Source organism: Copidosoma floridanum, unplaced genomic scaffold (assembly GCF_036245765.1).
Source record: "Copidosoma floridanum isolate Cflo_tuat_1 unplaced genomic scaffold, Cflo_Japanese_pri ptg000030l, whole genome shotgun sequence".
Taxonomy (NCBI): domain Eukaryota; kingdom Metazoa; phylum Arthropoda; class Insecta; order Hymenoptera; family Encyrtidae; genus Copidosoma; species Copidosoma floridanum.
The window spans coordinates 1,232,341-1,251,894 of record NW_028321907.1 but is presented as its reverse complement, the minus strand read 5'-3'; the positions used below and the strand labels follow the sequence as shown (position 1 = coordinate 1,251,894).

Sequence of the window (19,554 nt, the reverse complement as noted above, 5' to 3'; positions counted from 1 at the left end):
TGTATAGGATAGATACAGTTGGAAGGACAACTTCACTTTGCGCACAGTGAAATAAATTTTCACTTCACGAAATAGTGAATTATTTGACTATTTCTTAGCGATTAGTGATTTGAAGAACGTCTCACTTTAGAAAAGTGAAATTCTCACTTAATTGAAAGTGAAAAAAAAAACTTATACCTAAATAGTGTACATTTTCACTTAGCTTCAAGTGAAACAGACATTCACTACCAAAATGGTGAACATTTTCACTGGTTTAAATTTAGAGAGCTTGGAATATATGGCATCTCGCGGGCGCGTCTGTAATTTTTGGACGACTGTACACGCGAGCGAGCAAGAGAATAGCGGCCCCACGTGGCTATAACTTCTCTTTACGCCACCGAAGCGCTAATTAAATAGGTTAATTCATTTTGCGGGCCCCCTCTCTCTCTCTCTCTCTCGCTCTGTGTGTCCCTGTGCACACTCTTGTGCACGAGCCTCCTCCCGCGAGAGCTACTTTAATCGGCCCTGGTGTTAAAAATCGATTTCCCGGTTATAATGTACCGCGCGCCCGCGGTCATCGTAATGAGTATAGCACTTGGCGGTCCCCGATCGTTAAATCCATCGCTGGTAATTATCGGCATTTTCGTTGCTTCATATTGTCCTACTATGATGCTGTGACCAAACATAAAAATCGTGAAAGCCAAGTGTGGGAAACGAGGCACACGAGCGCACACGCATTGTGACTTTAAAGCTAGCGTTTGCAGGGGGGACCGGGGGGGGTTAATCCAAGCTCCTCATCGACTCACACGCAGCAGAGCCGCCCAAGTTCGAGAACACAATGCAGATATAGCTTCGACCCCCTTCCCCGTCCTACAGCTCCTTCCATAGTTCTCGGGTCAGTCGAGCGCTCGCTCGCGCCACGTGCAATTATGATAATGGCACGAGGAGCTACTGCAGTCCCCCACGGGGGGCGGTGAAGCAAGAGAGCTAGTTCTGCTAGTTCTGATATCGTCTGCGTTTAAGGAGCAGCAGAGCAGCGTGTGGACTCGGAGAACTCGAGCGGTGGCTGCGCTGATAAGGGGGTGGGGGGTGTGGACCGAGTAAGAGACGAGGCTGCCGAAGGAAAGGGACTAGCAGCCGCGCCGGTGAATCTACATAATATAACCAACTATTGTTCAAATAGACGAAGCTGCTCTGCGCAGATTCAATTACCATTGTGATACAATTAATGTTGGAAATTTCATCGAATTGCGGAGCAGCGGGAACGGGCGCTTCCATTCCTTCCACATCCTCCTTCCGTATATATACCTAGCTCTGCAGCCTAGCTCTTACATATGCATAAGTGAGTGTCCTGCCGTCGCCGCTGCTGCTTCTGTACCAATACCCCGCACGTATATATATGTATGGTAGTATGTACGTGTATCCACTGTAGCCGCGCTTGGCGCGAAAGGCGCGGGGTCGCACTGATTTTCGATTTCCCAAGGAAATCCAAAGGCAAACGACGAATGATATTCCCCGGCACGAAGGATATCACCGCGCGTGAGTGCTGGTCCGTGGGTGATTATATACGTGACCATGTACGAGAAGGACCAGGGTCCGTCGCGGTCGGCTGGGACGTGTCCTTTGTTAATGCCGCCGATCGTGAGGATTTGGCGCTGAATTAGCATCGCCGAGTCCACGTATATACTTTTCTCCCTTCCTTGTGTGTTCCTTTCATTTGTTATACATATTTCATTTGCCGCTTGGACGCACCTCGTCTCATCATCTTCTTCTTCAATCGGTATTTGAGTTTAATTATCGTCCCCCGTGTTTTCTCGTGATTAGGGGTGTTCTTTCACTTTCACAATTTATTATCGAAGCGATCGAATGGAAAAGCGTTGGAGAATGGTATTAGGTGATCACGTGATCAATCAATCGTACACATTATCGTGAAAAAAAAAAAGATTAATCGAGTTGGTTGTTACGAGACGAGACTTTCCCATACCCCCCGCGTGTTGTAAGGGGTGGAAGGTCTACGTAAATGTATGTATAAAATTGGTACTGTATTATCAAAATTCATTCGTTGGATGGCTTTGAAAGCGATTTCAGTTAAATTTTTCACGTCCTCTCGAACTGATTTTATTTCGATAAAAATTGGAATTTTGATGGATCAGAAGAATCGGGATTGTCGCGAAAAATCAAAGCGATACGCGTTTTTTTGACCAATTTGCAATTTCGAAAGCAGATTTTTCAAAAAAAATTTCAGAATTAGTTTTTTTGTACGAGAAAAGCTTTGATTTTTTTTCAAATAAAAATATTATCTTTCGTAAACGTAATTCTTTCGATTCAACAATTTTTAAGTTATTTTTCGGAATTTTTACTTTTAAGTAGCTTCTGTTGGAAAAAACAAGAAAATTTTAGTAACATATCAAAGAATCCGTTGTCAAAATACAAAAAGAAATTTCATAATATATTTTTGATTTAGTTCATCACATGCAAATATGAGGAGTACAAATTAAAAACAAGATCGCATCGATAAAAACAAAAAATAAAATGCAAGTCGGTGGTATGGACCGGAGAAAGATTCCCAACAGTAGAACTCGTATCAACAAATCAAGAGTCGTATCGAGAGACACAACTATCCGAGTAAAGTGCAGCAAAGAAGGGAGTATTAGCCGTGGGGTTGGCATCCCCAAGAGATGCAGTATGCAGAGAACAAGAGAAGGGGGGGGGGTGGGGTTGGTTGTGTACGCGTCAGATCTACCGCTGCACCGAGCTAAGCTCGCGCGGTCCGAACTCCATGCAGATTTCGATAATTTCGGGCTCGCAGCCGCAGCCGACGACGTCCATCGCGTAATACTCAAAGTTGTGTGCAACCCTCCCTCTCTCTCTCTCTCTCTCTTTGGTCAGGAGTTCCGATGTATACACACACACGCACACATACACATATACACACATGTATACATAAAGATTCACATACGCGGTCGAGCAAGGGTGCAGGCCAGTGTAGGTGGCAAGCAGCACCTCCTCCTGTTCGGTCTACTGCGGACTTTGCTCGTCTCTCTTTCTCTGGCTTCCCCTCTCGCTTCTGCTGAGTTGGTAGCCCAAGCCGAGAGCCGGGCTGCTTGCCTGCCACCACCTTATTTGAATTTCTAATTAGGAAACCTCCATGCAATTATTGGATTAATGTAAATTACGAGAGCTGGCTCGGTCTCCGCTCACAGGGGTGGAACACCCCCTCTCTCTCGCTAGCTGTGTGTGGGTGTCTGTCTGTCTGTCTCTTTCCCCCCCCCACACCACCCTTTATTTCCCAGCGCTGGTATATACTATACACCATCGCCCAGAGTTCGGAGCTCGCGCTTTCTCTCGTTGCCGGGGGTTGGGGATAATTAAAATCCGTTGATTAATATGTAAATTTAATAAGATTACTGTTCTAGGAATGCTCGATGCGGACGGGAACGAGGCGCGAGTGCTCGTCCCCGAGAACCTAGACCGGAGCGTCCTCTCGGCACTACTACCGCTGTTTTACCCCCTATAATACCGTGACCTCCTCCTTCCCCCTACTGACCTCTGTCTAGCCTCTTTTTTGTTTGCTTCCCTACACGCGTGGCTACAAAACACCTTAAATGCGTGCCTTTCATGATATTTGTTTGCTGCGAAATAAAACTTGCGTGTTGTGCCCGGTGAAAAATCCGGGATGGGGGGGGGTTGGGTTTCCAAGGGTGGAGCTTTTAAAAAAATACAGCAGCGCACTGGGTGTAGCGACGCTTTCGCGCGCCTCTCGATTCCTAGTTGCGAAACGCGAAGAGTCATGGAAATACAATTTGAAAAGTCTGACAATACATTCGATTTGCGGGTGGGGGGAGGGAAGGGGGTGGACGAAAAAAAAGAGGCAGTAGCTCCGGGGGTAGCTGCAGCTTTGTTCCCGGCTCGGAAAAACACAATGGCTCCGATTGGCAGGCCCGGATTTTTACGAGAGATCGCGGGAAAAAAAAAAAATTTTTTTTCCCTCCCTCCCTGCCGGCCAGTGCCTCGTATAATCGCCGGAGCGTCATCCCGTTACTCGCGATTTGCATACCGCGGGGGTGCGCGAAGAGCTGCTGCTGGAGACCAGGGGACGAGGGGGTGGACTACAGGAGCTCCAAAAAAGGGTTGGATGTGTAACGGCTGATTTTACTGTCACGATCGCTTTTTTCGGCCCGCCCCCACCCCATCTCCTTCCTTTCTCTTCGATTGGTTTTCTCTCTCTGTCCCCTTTGTCGATCGACGCACACGTACAGGTACATGCGAGCATGTACGCTCGTTTTCGTTTGCAGTAACATCGGCCCCCCGAAAAAAGTATGGACCTGTCGTTTGGGGGGGGGGGTCGCGCTTTTTTTTCCCCCCCACCTACCTGCGAACCCCTTCTCTCGTTGCCGAAAAAAAAAAATCGATTTTACGCCGCTCGCGCTGTTGTATTGTGCCAACGCTATACACACGGGTGCGCGTTTGGTACTGTACTTAGTGCTCTTCATTTTTTTTTTTTTTTTTTTTTTTCCTCGTACCCCTTCAGCTTCTGGTCGTTGCAATTCGTTTTTATATAGATGTCGCGAATGGAACAACAGCAACGGGCGAAAATGCAAAAATGCATAGAGCAGTTTTTCACGCGAAATATTTCTTTTGCCCCCGTGGAGTCTATAATTTTGGCAAAAGTCCTTTTTACACCATTATAAATTGTCACTCGTAGAGAACAGCGGGAGGGGGGATGACATCGCGACTAAAGTACATTATTGCGAAGGCGGGTGCACGATGAAGGTATAGGTTTCAGTGATATTGTACGATTGCATGAAATAAATAACATAAGTTAGCGTAGACAACGTTTTAGCTCCATTCCCCGCAAAAGTCGACGCAAATGCACGAAAAATAGAGTTGCAGCGTCTTCCAAAGTGCACCTCGTCACAAACTTCTTGTGCGCGTCAAGGATCCACGCTCAATTTTACCCCGCCGAACCTACACGCGAGTGGCCGCTAAAACCGTACGGTATACATACACGATGGGGGGGCCTTGAGTGCTCGTCAAAATGATCAAACCTCGTTCCATTCGTCCATCTTTTTCTCGTCGCGCAGCCCGACCCTCCTCCTAAAAGCGCACAAATGTATGCAAATAGAGCGAGAAGGGGGGGGGGGGCTCCGGACGCTGGGCTAATAAACCCGATAAAAATAATGCACTTTCGGGGGCGCATTTGCAAATGAACGTCATGATTTCATTGGGAGGCCACTCGCTCTGCCATTCGGCTCGACTTCACTGCGCGCGTACATGGCGCAAAAGAGTGAGGCCCGAGGAGGAGGGGCCATACAGAATTGACAGCCGCAGCTCCCGTACACGCGCATACACGCAGCCGTGCCGGAGATAATAATTATGGATATTGAGAATACAGCCGTAATTGACGTTCCGTGTTGTAGATATATATACATATTTCTCCTTTTCGCCCCGCGGTCCAGTTAAACAAATTTACTTGTGTCCGTCATCTCTCGCTTGATGTATACTACTCGCGCTCGCCTAGACACTGTACATCAGGGAGATGCTGTTTGCTCGCCGTGATTTTTGCCGTGGACTAAGAGCTCGTTTCGGCGTCAATTATCGTATGGGTGTCGATGGGATACATGTACGTATGACCAACTACCATGGGGGGTCCATTGTGTTTTGTATATCTCTCGGCTTTTTGTGGTATTCAAATTTCAACTCACACGCAGCCCAACTTATACCTGGTTGCGTTTCTTTGTACAAAGTTTTTCAATTCAAAAGGGGAGGGTAGCTGGATTTGTTTTGCTGCCATTGCTTGATTTTCCGAAAAAGAAAAAGTTTCAAAGCGTCCATTGAAAATGAAGGGCGCGCGCGTGTGTTTAATCATCTTAATTGGTTACGCTTGTTCGGTATGGTACATTATCACGCGTGCAATGACCGTAAATTTTGTTTGGCGCGGTCTCGGTAAACTTGGATATTGAATTATTCATGGATGAAAAAAAAAAAAAAAGAAAAAACTGCCCGAGAACGCGTAGGTTTTGCAAGAAACGCATATTCGTATGTGAAAATACAAACTCATATCCCGGCGAAAGGTAATAAATTATGATAATTTTTTTTTTTTTTTTTTTTTTCTTTAGCGCAAATCGCGTCCTTCTACGTGAATATTCACGAAATAATGCACACGCGTACGTAACTCTATTATATCATCGTTGCTCTCCCTTTTCCTCCGATAACTCGTAATGTATTCAGGATCTTTTAATCTCTTCACTTCCAGGCATTCGATTAGTTGAATTTATGATTCTCGCGGCCTTAAATCACGTAATTTCAAGTGCTCGATGCATAAAAACTCACACGGCACCCGCGTATCGCGATCAATTCGACAGCTAAACTCCAGTCGGACTGGAATGTGTAATTACCACTGGCGTGTCCATCTATCTCGGCTGGTGTCGCGCTTCAACATTATTATGAGCTCTATTTGGGCGGAGTTTGACTTTAAAACACGGCTCTGGCGTCGGTATAATTATGCGAGGGGCGAAACAATGCCCGCGGCTCTCTCCCGTGATAATATATATTACGGGCTCGTCCGCGACTTTTTTGCAAGACAAAGGCAGACGACTTGTATCGCGCTTTTCGCCCCCTGAGTTTCAGCTCCCTCCCTCTTCTTCAGCCGCGCGTGGAGTTATACCCATTTTCTACTTTTGTTACCGCTACCGTTGGGTGTGTATATATATATACCCGCTTTCCCCTTTCTTTCCTTTGCAGACGCGCCGGCTATAACAAAAATGGAACTTTCACCGACTCCCCGGCGCGCTCTTTTCGAGAAAAAGTTATTTTAAAAAGCATTGAAGATATTTGGAATTTTAATGCGCGACCTCCCCCCCCCTCCGCGAGTATAGGTATGTATACATGTACGTGTATCCGTTGGAAAAGTTTGCCGCTACGCGGGATAATTTTAATTATTCCATTTTTTCAAATTGCGCCCGGCCAACTTAATTAAGCAATTGTTTTACGCTTTCTTTCTTCTTTTTTTTTTTTTTTTTGTTCTCCCCACCCCCCTACTACTCTCCCTTTATTTTTTCTCTGCGCGAAATTATTTGGAAAAATTTGCATGAAAGTGAGCGCGCATAATTTATAATTCCCGCGTGAAAGTTTAAAAAGAATAATAACCCCGACACCCACGCGCGAAATATTATAATGCGTGGGCTTTTATTTTCTGCTTATTTTATATTGTACACTTCCTTCGTGAACGTAATAATTTTCGTGCTTTTCATCCTTCTTTTTTTTTTTTCTCTCTTTCCCCCTCTGTCTCCCTTTTTTTTCAGTCGACTGTGTATAAACAGGCATAAAGAATGAATTAATGTATACAAATTGTAATGCAGGGACCAGTTTTTCCAACGTAATAATTAACAAATAAGACGTTGTAGCTTGTCTGTAATTGTAATAATGAATAATTTTACATCAAAGGAGTAACGTGGAAAAAAAAACCTTTCTGTTTCAGGTAAATTATCCAAACGGGCCTCAGTCATCTGACTCTTTGCTAAATGGAAGAGACTCGATGGTAACGTATTATTTAACATGGTTATAATCTTGTAAATATAAATATGTAGCTAGCAATGGTTTGAAAAAAAGGGTCGAAGCATTTATCCCGCAACCGAAGATCCCATACTTTATTCCTAATAAAATAAGTAAATATCCAACAACGTAATAAATGCAAGATTGTTTTTTCGAATTTTTATTTTTTTATTGCAAAAAGAGTGAAAAATACTGAGCTTTCATTACAATCGTATTCTTAACGCCCTTGACAATACATTGCAATAGCAATGAAGATGTGCTGGTACAAATTATAATTTCTTTCGCGCGTGCCGTACTGCCGAAATGGACGAAAACCAAAAGAAACGAAAGATAAAAGAGGATGTGGGGGAAAAAAAGACGTAGAGCCTACGCACGCAAACACTAACTTTGACATCGGAGACTCGGACGGGTGGAGTTTTAATAAACCCCGGGTTATAATATTAGTCGCGCGCTCCGTAGCGGTCCAGCTCTGCTCTTTGTAGATGTACTTTCCAGGAGAGCGCGCCGATTTTTAAATATAGCGTAGTCGTCGACGTCGCGCGTTTGGGACGACGATGTGCACACACACACGAGCCAGGGAGAGAGAGAGACGGGTATCGGCCGAGAGGGGGTTGGTGTATACCTACACACGTGTAGGAGGGACAAGGAGAGCGAGTCAAAGCTTTGGCTGATCCACGAAAAAAGAGCCGAGCCGGAGAGCTCTCGCCATCCGTGCAATCTTTTGTTTAGCGAATTTTTCGATCATCAACGGCGCGTCCGCAATACCAGCAGCCCAGATAGTCGAGCACACCCCTCCCTCGCTAAAGTGCATCGCGGTGCAGGTGTGTGGCTGATGTGCATCTCCGCCCCGCCAGCAGCAACAACTATATATGCACAGCGAGCTTTCGCACAAGTGAATTCTCCATCCCTCCTCTCGTGGTATCCATCTGTGGTGTGGGTGTGTGTGTGTGTACGGCTCTTCCGTGCTCGGCGGCCAGTGAAACGGAAGCGGAGGTGCTTATGGGCACCGCGTACAGAACAAAAAAAAAAAAAAAAAAAAAAAAAAAAAAATTACGCCGGAATAGAAACAGGCCGCCGGGTGTTGCGCTGCTGTTGCTGGTGTTGGCTGGGGGGGAGGTAAGCCAGCCGAGAAAAATGGAGAACAAAGAGCGAGGCGCCCGCGAATCCGACGGTATAACTGCCCGGGCGCGCCCGAGTTCGGTGGTGCACGACACCCACCCACACGCGTCAGCCGGTTTTGTCTATGCCCGTTTATCTATTCCCTTTCATCGGCCGCTGGAACGAAAAAGTAAAGAAAGAAAAAAAAAAAAAAAAAAAAAAAAAGAAGAATCGGCTCAGCCCGTGATCAGCCGTCTGCATGTACTGCCGGACCACCGACTCTTCCACCCTCTGGGTATACGTATATATTCTCTTCTTCTTCTTCTTTGGCCCGCGCGCGAGCACCTATACATACACCCCTCGTATTACTCGATCTGCTTCGTTTTCGATATAAATTCAGCCTTTTGACGATTATCGCGCCCTCACGGCTGGCCTCTGTGAATCCATACGCGAGTCAAGAGCAGCATCCCCGGATTTTTAATTCCGTTTTCTCTCTCTCTCTCTCTTCGTTCCACACCGTGCGAATCGATGTTTGGGAAAAAACACGGAGCCTACCCATCCGGAGGCTAAAAATACACTCGGTTATGATTGCGGGGATTATTATTTATCGGTGTTTATTCGGAGAAAGGGGCGGGATAAAAGAAACGTCGCAAGAGCTTATTTCGAAATACCTAATCGAAAATAAATATACGAGAGACACCTATTTTCGAGTGGCGTAACCGATGTACACCCTCGCGAGACTCTGCGTAGGTGTATAGCGATCGAGCGAAAACTACACACATACACGTGTGGGGTGGTGACCCGTCGCATTAATCTCCGCGCGCAAAACGAAATTTCTCTCTCGGCCGACAACACTGTAGAGAAAGTTCTATTAATAATCGCGGGGAAAGAAAAAAAAATTTTTTCCCTGCTCCTACACGCGCGCGCGTAAGTAATGAAACGTGTTCTCTTCCCGTGCGCGCGCGTCTTTCGCGTTTTTATTGGAAATAAAATTAGACGTCGCCGAAGGCGCACACGAGAGGAAAGCACGCCGGTGCGCGCGGCTCGTTTTAATTGGCTCTCGAAGGCCACATATCCCGCGCCCCGCGATTAACGTTTATAACCCAGCTCTGCCGTCCCTCCCCCGCGACGCGCCGCAGATAATTGCACGCGGGCGCTCGTCGACACCTCGCGGAGCCCCCAACAATTTGTCATTGGGACGAATTAGAGCTTTTCGCGGACCCCGTGTCGCTCTCCTTCCCGTGACACCGCGACCGGGTATAAATTTCGCGGGGGGTGGCCGCGCGGCAGCAAATAAAAGAAACCATACGCAGGAAGGGCTTTTGCTAGCGAATCGGACGAGGGAGGTTTATCGCTCGCTCGAGATGTTTCGTATGAAATACACATATGATAAAAAAAATAGCTCCTATATATTTTATATACTCCCGCTTGTCGGTGCAGCACAATGCAACTCGCTGCCTTAATTAAAACACACACGCGCGTGCGTGCAAGCTCGAGTATATATACGCAGCATCAGCGTCATCGTCGTCATTATCATCCACGGCTCCGGAGCGATAAAAACAAGCCAAGGATACGGCGGACGTCAAAGGAGGCGAGGGGAGCGGGTGTTAATTAGTCCTCGAGGAAATAACACATTATAGCTATGTATACTTTGGAATCGGAAAGGTTTCGGGTGCCGGTGAAATAAGTCAAAGCAGAACATCAGAGCCAAGCTGCGCGGCCGATTCGACGGAGCTACTTAACGTGCACCCGCACAATAGAAAGTCATACACATATATATTTGTAGGCGTGTATGTATGGGACAAGAGTCACGTGTACACATACAACGGAGGAAAGCTGCGAGTTAGAAGCTACACCACTACTCGGAGCCATTGGCTTTGACGAATAAATTAGCGCGCGAGAGACGTCGACGTCGAACTAGAAATATGCATTACCTTCTCGCTGTGCGCGCGCCCGCGAGTGTGTGTGTGTATGTGTGTACTTTTCCTCACTGCCGCGTCTTCAAATACAAACTGCTATTCTTGGCTGACTGTACCGTGACGTGTTATTGTTTATACAATGCGAGACGTTTGGCGAAATTTAATTCATCTCGTCTCGCGCACTCATACTTTTGGACAAAGCTCCGAGGCAAAGAAACGGGAAAACGGATTCGTCTCGAGGCAATCGAAGGAAAGGAAAGAAAACGTCACGAGGGAAAGGCTCATCAAAATAAAATGAGTCCCCACAGAGGGGGAGGGAAAAAAAAACGGCTCTAAAGGTTTGCTAAACGTATACAGCGCTAGAGACACCTCCTCGCAGGTAAAATGACAGACGCGGTGTATACGAGCGAAACAGCTGAAAAAGGTCGCGGGAGGTGGGGGGGGGGTAATACGGTATAAGCTAAGCGCGTATACTCGGATGCATATACAGCGGAATCCGGATGCAAGCAGACGGTCGCCGTGCACGGGGAAAGTGGAGGCGCTGGAGTGAGCCGAGCTCTCGCGTAAAGCACGCCGGGGGGATATTAAGGCCATTATCGCCGTTGCATATTCATGATGCATTATAATGAAAATACACTTTATTACCGAAGATTAACAGCTTCTTACGGTATATACATATGACGAGGACGACGCGCCAACGCGGTGCATATATATATATATATATACATCCCCGGGACGCGTGTGCGTCTGTCGTTTCGTTCTCCCTCTCGTCTTCTTTATCACCGGCATTCGTAAATTTCGCCTAGATTTAATTGTTACCGCCGTGCCACCCCCCAGCTCCTCGTTAAGCAAAAACAGTATCAGCCAACTCGCGCCGTTTCGAGCCGACGTTTTACACCAGCTCGGACGAAATTGAAACACCGCCAACCTCAAAAGTTGTTTGCCGCGTATATATATATACGCATCATCCTTTACTTGCTCGCCCAAGGGAGGATGAGCTGCAGAGAGTCGTAAAATCGCTCCTCGGCCGTGTACAGCTATACGTGCCTCGTGATCAATATTCTCGCGCTATCGCGTACAAATCACGTGACAAAACTGAAAGTTTACGCCCCGTAAATAAGTGAATAATTCATTCGCCGTGCGCTTGTTAACTCTCTGTGTATGAGAGAAGCGCAGCGAGTGCCGGTGACGGCTATTGGTGTTGGAGGAGGGGGGGAAAAAAAACAGTTGGAAGAAGAAGGAGACAAAAGGGGGAGGGAGGGAGATATCTGCATAATATCGGTAATGCTGAAAATGCCGGTCGCGTAGGGCGCTGGAGTCTACCGCGTCAACTAAAACTTAATTATAATTAATTAATGCGACTCTGGCCCGACGACGAGAGAGTTGGCTGGACAAGTATTGGCCTCCGCGAAATAGACGCCCTCGTTTTCTGCCCGAGATCGTGAATCGACTGTCGATCCATTATATGCGTATACGATTATCCGCTGCTTTGTATGCCTTGATCGACTTGCTTTGCGCAATCCAACAACTTACGAGCCCATTTTTCAAATTCATTGCGTACGGCATTGGGCATCACTCCGTTTCGCGGTATGTAGTACCTTGTACAAGTATACCCTCCAAACCTATATATATTGGGAAGAAACAAACGTAAGTACATCGAAACACAAGTACACACATGCGTGTGGAGAGCACATTACGTCTTTGGGTGAAATTAAGAGTCTCGGGAGCACACGCACAGCACCGCTGCAGAGAACACGAGTGGACATGATAATATCTGCCAGCGGTGCCATATTATACTATGTATATATACTAATGCCCATGTAGGTGTGTATATATTATATTATGTACAGCGCCGGCTCGGGCGCTAAGTCCGTGGCTCGTGATGTCCTTCCCCGCGTAGCGCGTAATTAGAAACCTTTGTATAAAATGAATACTGTTAATTAACGTACCTAAAAAGACATTAAACCTCCTCCTCGAGCAGCGGCAGTGGCGTACACATAGGTATATAGTGGCTGTATGGTGTCCGGGCAGTATTATAACGTAGCGGAGTTCCTGACGCCCCGACTAAGTATGGCCTCTCCGCCGAGCGCATTACCCTCGTGCTTATGCCGTAAATAAGCGATTTCTGCACCCGCCTCCCAACCCTCCCCTCTCTCTCTCTCCACCGTACCATTGTACCTGCGTATACACGTACTTGCTTACGTGGTACAGCTTTGTTTTATCCACTCGCGTGCGCGCTCGTTTCGGGGCTTCTTATTCGCCTTAGCCGTCACGGTGTGCTCCCGTGCCATTACCCGGTTACACACACCCGAGCAGTAAATAATCGTGTCACGCGCGATAATTTCCATTTGCTTTTTTTTTTTTCGAGGACTCGCGTTTGAAACGTCCATTGTCCGACCAGTGACTTGTGGGTATAATTACACCGACTCGAGCGGGGGTATATCAAAAGTGTGTTTCCCTTTTCGCGAGCCGCGTGATTCGTTTTAAAGTTGCGCGCTGCCGCGAGACGAGTTTTGTTCGCCGTCGTCGTCGTCGTCTTTGGTCGAGCAAAGAAAAGATAAGAGACAGACAGCAGCAAGAGGGTGAGGGGGGGTGGCACCAAGAGCCCGAGAGAATCCGAGTTACACGGGAGGCTGGTGTATTAATTGCGCCTTGATTAATTAATTTATTCGTCGCGTTATATAAACCAGAGACGCTGGTAACGGGGCTGGATTGAAAGGGGGGGTGAAGGAGCAAAGCGCGGATTCAGAGCCACCGGGTCCTCGAGTCGAGTTTCGGTGGCAATTACAATATGAAAGGCGCATAAATCAGCGACTTTAATTAACGCGTTATTATTATCATCGTCATTGTTGTTACTACTACTAATACCTACTATAATATACTATACGGTGCAGCCTCCCACTGCCGACGCGGGCCGAATTATAATATTTCGAGTGTGATAAGCGAGTCGGGGGGAGCCCTCCGACGCTTAATGTCGACTATCTTTTTCGTGGGATGGACCGAAAAGGGCCATCCTCGTTTGCGGCTCGGTGGCTTCGGTTTCTCCCCCCCCCCCCCCCTCATTCTTGCTCGTTCGTATAGTATCAGAAAACACGACTTGTGATTACTTGCGTTATACGTATCGGATGAGCTTTTTGATACGACCCTCTCTCCACGATGTTGTATAATTGCGTGCATGTACTCGCAAATGAAGGCTATTCACCCGTACGATCAATCCCTGTCATTTGCTTGACATAAAAACCATTGAATTTTTCTTCATTTCCACCACTAGGGCGGTGAGTGATCAACGAAATTTAATGTATACCTTTAGAATTATTATTGATTGGTTATGCATTCGTGTTTGACGACACAGGAAATTTCAATTCTTTTTTTCAATTACAAAAACATAGTTGGATGAAAAAAAAAAAAAAAAAATCCTCAGCCGGTGTCTCGATACGGCAAACTAATGAATGATCAAAATCAATGAGGAGAAAAAAAGAGCGACAACGCATTTTCTGTCGTGTACGATCGATACACGCGAAAGTGGAAAAAAGAAAACAACCCTCGCATTATCGCATGCACGAATCGAGATCAAGTCGGTAAGTAGTGAAGAAGCGCGCCCCCCGAGCACTCGAGTTTTCCCAGTCGACGGCGAACGTGCCATCGAGGGGGAAAAAAAAAAGCGGAGCAGCGCGATGAGCCCATCATCGAAAAGAGTCATCACCGTTACCCGCAATCACCGAGGGATCTTTTATGCGACGCGAGAGCGAGTACCTAATTATTATTAGTATTATGCAGGGCTCGCGCAAAGAATGCAGATGGTTATGTGGCAACGGCGGAGAATCAGATGGGCGAGAGAGGTGGCATGTGCACACCGCGCACGTCGCGATGACTCGTCGAAGACCGCACCTCTGGGGAATATCAATTTCAAAAGCGTGTACCTACACACGCAGCGCGATAGAAACGAAAATACTTGCTTGTACAATTTACGGGGCACTTATTAGTTGGCCGCGGGTATTATCGGCGCGCTCGGACCGAATTGACTTTCGAGCGGTACATGCGAGCGCGCGCTCTTGCGTTGGAAGGGGGGGGGGTGGTGGAGGGCGGGCTCGTATTTTTTAATTAAATCGAATTACTGAACTGTGCTGGGATTGAATTGGATTGAAAATTAAGTGTCGGAAAGCTGCATGCACAAAACGGGTTGCGTGAAGTGGAAGGAGCGCGCGATTTTTCCGAGCTGGCTGCTGTTGTTGCGCTCTTCGTGCACGCATCGCTCTCTACTCTCCATTTTTCGGTGCTTCGCTCCTTCAAATTGATTTTCTTTGAAATTTCATATTTTCTGCTCTGCTATTTTCATCGCGTACCGTCTCTGTTTAACGCGTTGTACACTATTAATGGTAATAATACACGTCGCCTCTCTTGCACAAATGAATAATCGGATAGCCACGATCTCGTACATTATTTCGTGTACGAAGTTAATTTTTCATGAATCCAAAAGAGAGGAAAAACCCCACTCGGCATCCATCATCGTCGGTGATCAATGCGCTCTGCTCCAGGACGAGAGAGAAAAAAAAAAAAAAAAAAAAAAGATTAATTTTATTCAACTTTGGTCCACTGACACCAAAAGTATCCATATTTTTAGAGAACGATGAATCATGACGAAGCTGCAGCTCTTATTAGTTATGTATTTGCAAAATTTATTATTTTTCATTAAAACGACATTACCGAGTACGACCGGAGCCCTCGGAATAATATATTTACCCGACTTGCAACAAAAAAGTATACATATTAATACATTTGATCGACACCCATCAGATATGGATGCCGAGCGCGCTCGACAATAAATTTCATATGTATACACCACGCAATTCATTGGCCCATTGGGCTCGGTTCGGAAAATGCCCCTCTTCCGCCGCACGGTACGAAGCAATCTTTGCGCACCTAACGTAACGAATATACATGCATGGGTGTATAAGCATACAAGTACCCACACTCCACGCTCGCAGAGCCAAAAGCATTAGCATGTTCGAGAGAAACTCACCTACACGTACGTGTATATATACAGATAGGCGAGCTACTTGACGTACTCTAATTAACCTTAGTCCGGCTAGTGACGCCAGCCAAATGTCAAACAAGTCTCACCTCTCACACACTCGCCTCTGATGTATATACAACACGTACACCTACTGCTTCTCTGCTCTGCGCACTTCAGCCCCGGTATATTACGCGCGCGTCCAGGTATGTACACGGTACGACGGCGGTCATTGTTCGCGGGGATGACCTAGCTTTTGTCACGGCCTTGCTGTTTAGCACACCTCACCCCCCCCCCTTCCCTGGTTACTTTGTCGCCCTCCCTTTGCGCACGCCCACCGTGGAGTCGTTGCGAAAATGAACCCATGTACATGGTATATGGCTGATAGATCACTTGGATGCTATCTGAATTATATGGGTCGCACTGGTTCATTTTTGCCAGCTCGCGGGATAAGTACCTGCACGCAGTTGTTGCAAGAAAATCCACGCGGGAGGAGAGGACGAGGGAGCTTACGGTATAGGAGCAGCGAGGGAGATAGAGGCGACCATAGAAAACGGTCCAACCAAACTTAATTGAATCCCAGTCCGAATGTATAATATGTAGACTGCTTGCATAATGTCGTGGGTTCTGTATACATCGGGCACGGGCCTACATAGCTATAGTCCTCTAAAGTAGCCGAGGTGGTGGAGAGAGAGAGAGAGAGAGCGGCACCGCCGCTAGAATTAGATATACAATAATGTAAGCAGAGCTTCGTTGTGGCGTAAGGGTCGGGCGCTGCTAAGGTCATGTATATTCATACATCGGTCGCCGAGTTTCTCTCCCCCGCACACTACTACTCCTCCCTCGAACATCGGCCCACCGATCCTTTCTCCTGCCGTCCCTTACTTTGCTTACACCCTTGCGCGACGCCAACATCCTCCTTTTGAGGCTCCGTGCTGTACATTATATATTATGTGCACCGTCGTCCCTCCGTATATACGTATACAACGCTGGAGAATTTAAGGAGCAGTGGCCGGCCGTCGCGTGTGTATGTACTTACACCATAGCGATATACAATACCCGGACCCGAGGAGCCACCGCAGTTGGCTCGGAATAGATTTCAGCCGCGTTTTCTGGCTTTACGGCTCGCACGCACCGAGCGGCTATAAAAATTTTATCGACTCCCCCCCTCCGTCTTGGGCATTTTTTTTTTTTTTTTTTTTTTTTTTTTTTTTTCTCGACTCGCGAAACGGAGCTTATACTTGTACAACAAGCGTACGCACGCGACATCCAGACACGGGTTTATTAATAGAAAAGGAGGCGGTGAAAGGGGGAAAGGCTACGCGTCTCAATTCGCGGCTCGTGAATGGGACTCGGCCGCGTGAATTTATCGTGCATCGCGTTTTTCCACGGGGTTTTGGATTTTCAAGTGAATTATCGATCGAGCGATCGCTACGCGCGGGACGGTTAACTATATCGTTCGAAACACGAATTTACGATTAAAGTTACTGTATATATATACACATACAACCGCGCACGAGAGATTCTCAAGCTCGGGCCAACAATGCGGTGTCGCATTACGGGGTGGTGATTTTATGGGCATTCGTAATGACCGATGGCCATTAATTTCGATTAATTATAAATCCAAGCTCCGCGACGGTGTAATTCAAATCCCGAGGGGGGGGGGGTCATTAATTTACTCGCGATTCGGGTTACTATACTTTGGTGAGCTCAGCTATGCCGCATTATCGCCGGCCCATATGTACACTTGCACACGCTCCACTTTGCGCCTTTGCGACTTAATTTTCATTTCACGCCGCGGCCGAACCCATTAGAGCAACCGTATCGCTCCAACTGTTTATACGTACAGTATAGTACAGGTATATATATTGTACGTACTTTATTTTTGCTTCATCATTTCGGTGATGGCACGTATGTGCATGAATTTTAATTTTCCTCTACTCGACAAGAGGTGTCAAATATATATACACGACATTCAATGCCTAATGGAAAATAAGAAAATAATGTGTATATAGCTTACGATGTTTTTGCCCACCCGCAACGCTTATATCGAGGGTCGAAACTAATGTTAACGCGGGCCGTCTCGCTTGACGTCTTTACTTACACACGCTCAAGTGCAATGAGGGAAATTTCCTGTCGGCCACTCACGCAGCCCCGAGACTTCGACTTTTGAGGTACAATAAAAACCACGTCAGTTTTGTTTTTCTTAAATCAAGCACTTAGAATTTTATGGTTTTTGGAATAATAAATTAGTTTCGGGCCTCCACGTGTCCACCCGGAAAAGTAAAAGAAAAAAAAAAAAAAAGTTAAGGGCATCACTGTAACGTAGTGTTAACGCGAGTGGGGGAGAGAGAGGCTATTTTGATTGCCACGCATTATCTAAGATGATACGCGTGCAATTAAGTGCACTCGCGTATTATGCATACGACCGGTTTAAATAAAAGCGTCAGAGAGCCAGTGTTACGTGGTCAGCTTATGCACACGAGCTGCTCTGCGCGCTCCGGCGTTTATAAGCGCGTATTATATTCGCGCGTAAGCGCAGGGAAAGAGAAAAGTGTTGGCAATTCCGCGACACGCACCGAGAATTCGTTGAAGCAATAAAAGCTCAGATAGAGGCACAAAAGCTCAAAGCTGCCTGCCCACCGGCTCCACGTATATATATGTATATAGGTGCGCTCATCTACTATAACTCACTCGCGTTTGGGATTTCTATACACCCGCACTTCCCCGCAGCTCGTATAACGTATTACGCGAGAGTCCAACGTATACCGAGGCAGATTATCGTGGTACAACTTGTTCCTTTTTTTTATTATTATTATTTTTATGACGCCGCTGCTGTTTATCCGTCCGTGGCTCGTTATGTTTTGTATACGCGGACTGCCAGCGACCGCTTTAATAAACGTGCCTCCACCTTTTAACTTTTCGCATTTTTTTCGGCTGACGCGTTTCAATTTCCAGCCCCCCCCCTCCGCTACCGCGCTTTTCGCATTATAACCGACTTGAGCTGCTGCTACTTTCGTTTGTACGATCAATTTATCACAGGTGCTATTTTTTTTGTTTATACTTTTTTTTCTTTTTTTTGCATGTACTGCTCGTACAAGTTGCGGGAAAGTAGAATCAACAGGACTAAACTATAGTTAGAGGTTGTCTGACGAAAAACCTCGTTTCTTTGTGAGATCATTTGAATCCCAATAAATACATGTCGAAGGCATTGATCACGTGTTTTTATAAAAAAAAATTGAAACAAGAGAAGAAGGAATGGCACGGTAATGCTTATTGCCACTGAATCGACACGAGATCGTGTATACCCATGAATCCCTGAAAACTACAGCTGGAAACAAAAATTTTCGTGAATTTCACACCTTTTAATAGGTTTTTAATTCTAGTGCCCAGAAAAAATCGCATGAAAAGTCAAAGATGTTTTTCTATAAATTATGAAAGTCAAAGTTTACAATTGTTTTAATTTTTTTATTTGTCAACTGAATTGTTACTTAATCCACCGACACTCTCGTTGATCCATTTTTTCTTCCCAGAAACGTAAAGGGGGGTATACCTCAGCATGTGTCGGCCAAACCTACCCCACCGGACATGCGAGATTTTTTACTCCCACGCAAACCTTTGATTCCCTACTCCGTGATTCCCTTTGGTTTTGAGATTTTTTAGAGATTCAAACAAGTATGTGATACAGGGTAGTCGCGAAATCCACCGAGTTTGCGTGTTCTCGGCACCGAAATGACTCACGGCTCGTGTGCCTATAGGCAGACCGATCGTTCGAACCACCACACAATTTTCGATACTTTCGCGCGCAACTCGAACAAGCTTTGGGGGGGTGGTAGGAAAGGGCGACGCCGGCGGCGGATCTCAGTGCAAATGAAACGGTCCCGAGCATATGAGCCGCCAGCACACCCCTTTCGCACGCGCCACGGGAGCGGGGGAGAGAGAGCACACGTTATTATATAGTAGCAGCACGGAGGGGCCGACCGGCAGACAAAG

General features: G+C 46.6%; 1 protein-coding gene across 3 annotated transcripts in view; it reads left to right on the top strand.

Moving 5' to 3' along the window:
- Positions 1 to 19,554, top strand: part of pdm3 (POU-domain protein pdm3) — a 124,180-nt gene that overhangs the window by 87,726 nt on the left and 16,900 nt on the right. For 2 of the 3 annotated variants that reach the window (XM_089596369.1, XM_089596368.1), the window contains exon 3: positions 7,460 to 7,519. The exons of the other annotated variant lie outside the window; for it this stretch is intronic. In XM_089596369.1, the coding sequence (XP_089452495.1) occupies positions 7,460 to 7,519 (60 nt within the window). The remainder of the gene's footprint in view (positions 1 to 7,459; positions 7,520 to 19,554) is intronic. 3 annotated transcript variants of the gene reach the window in all.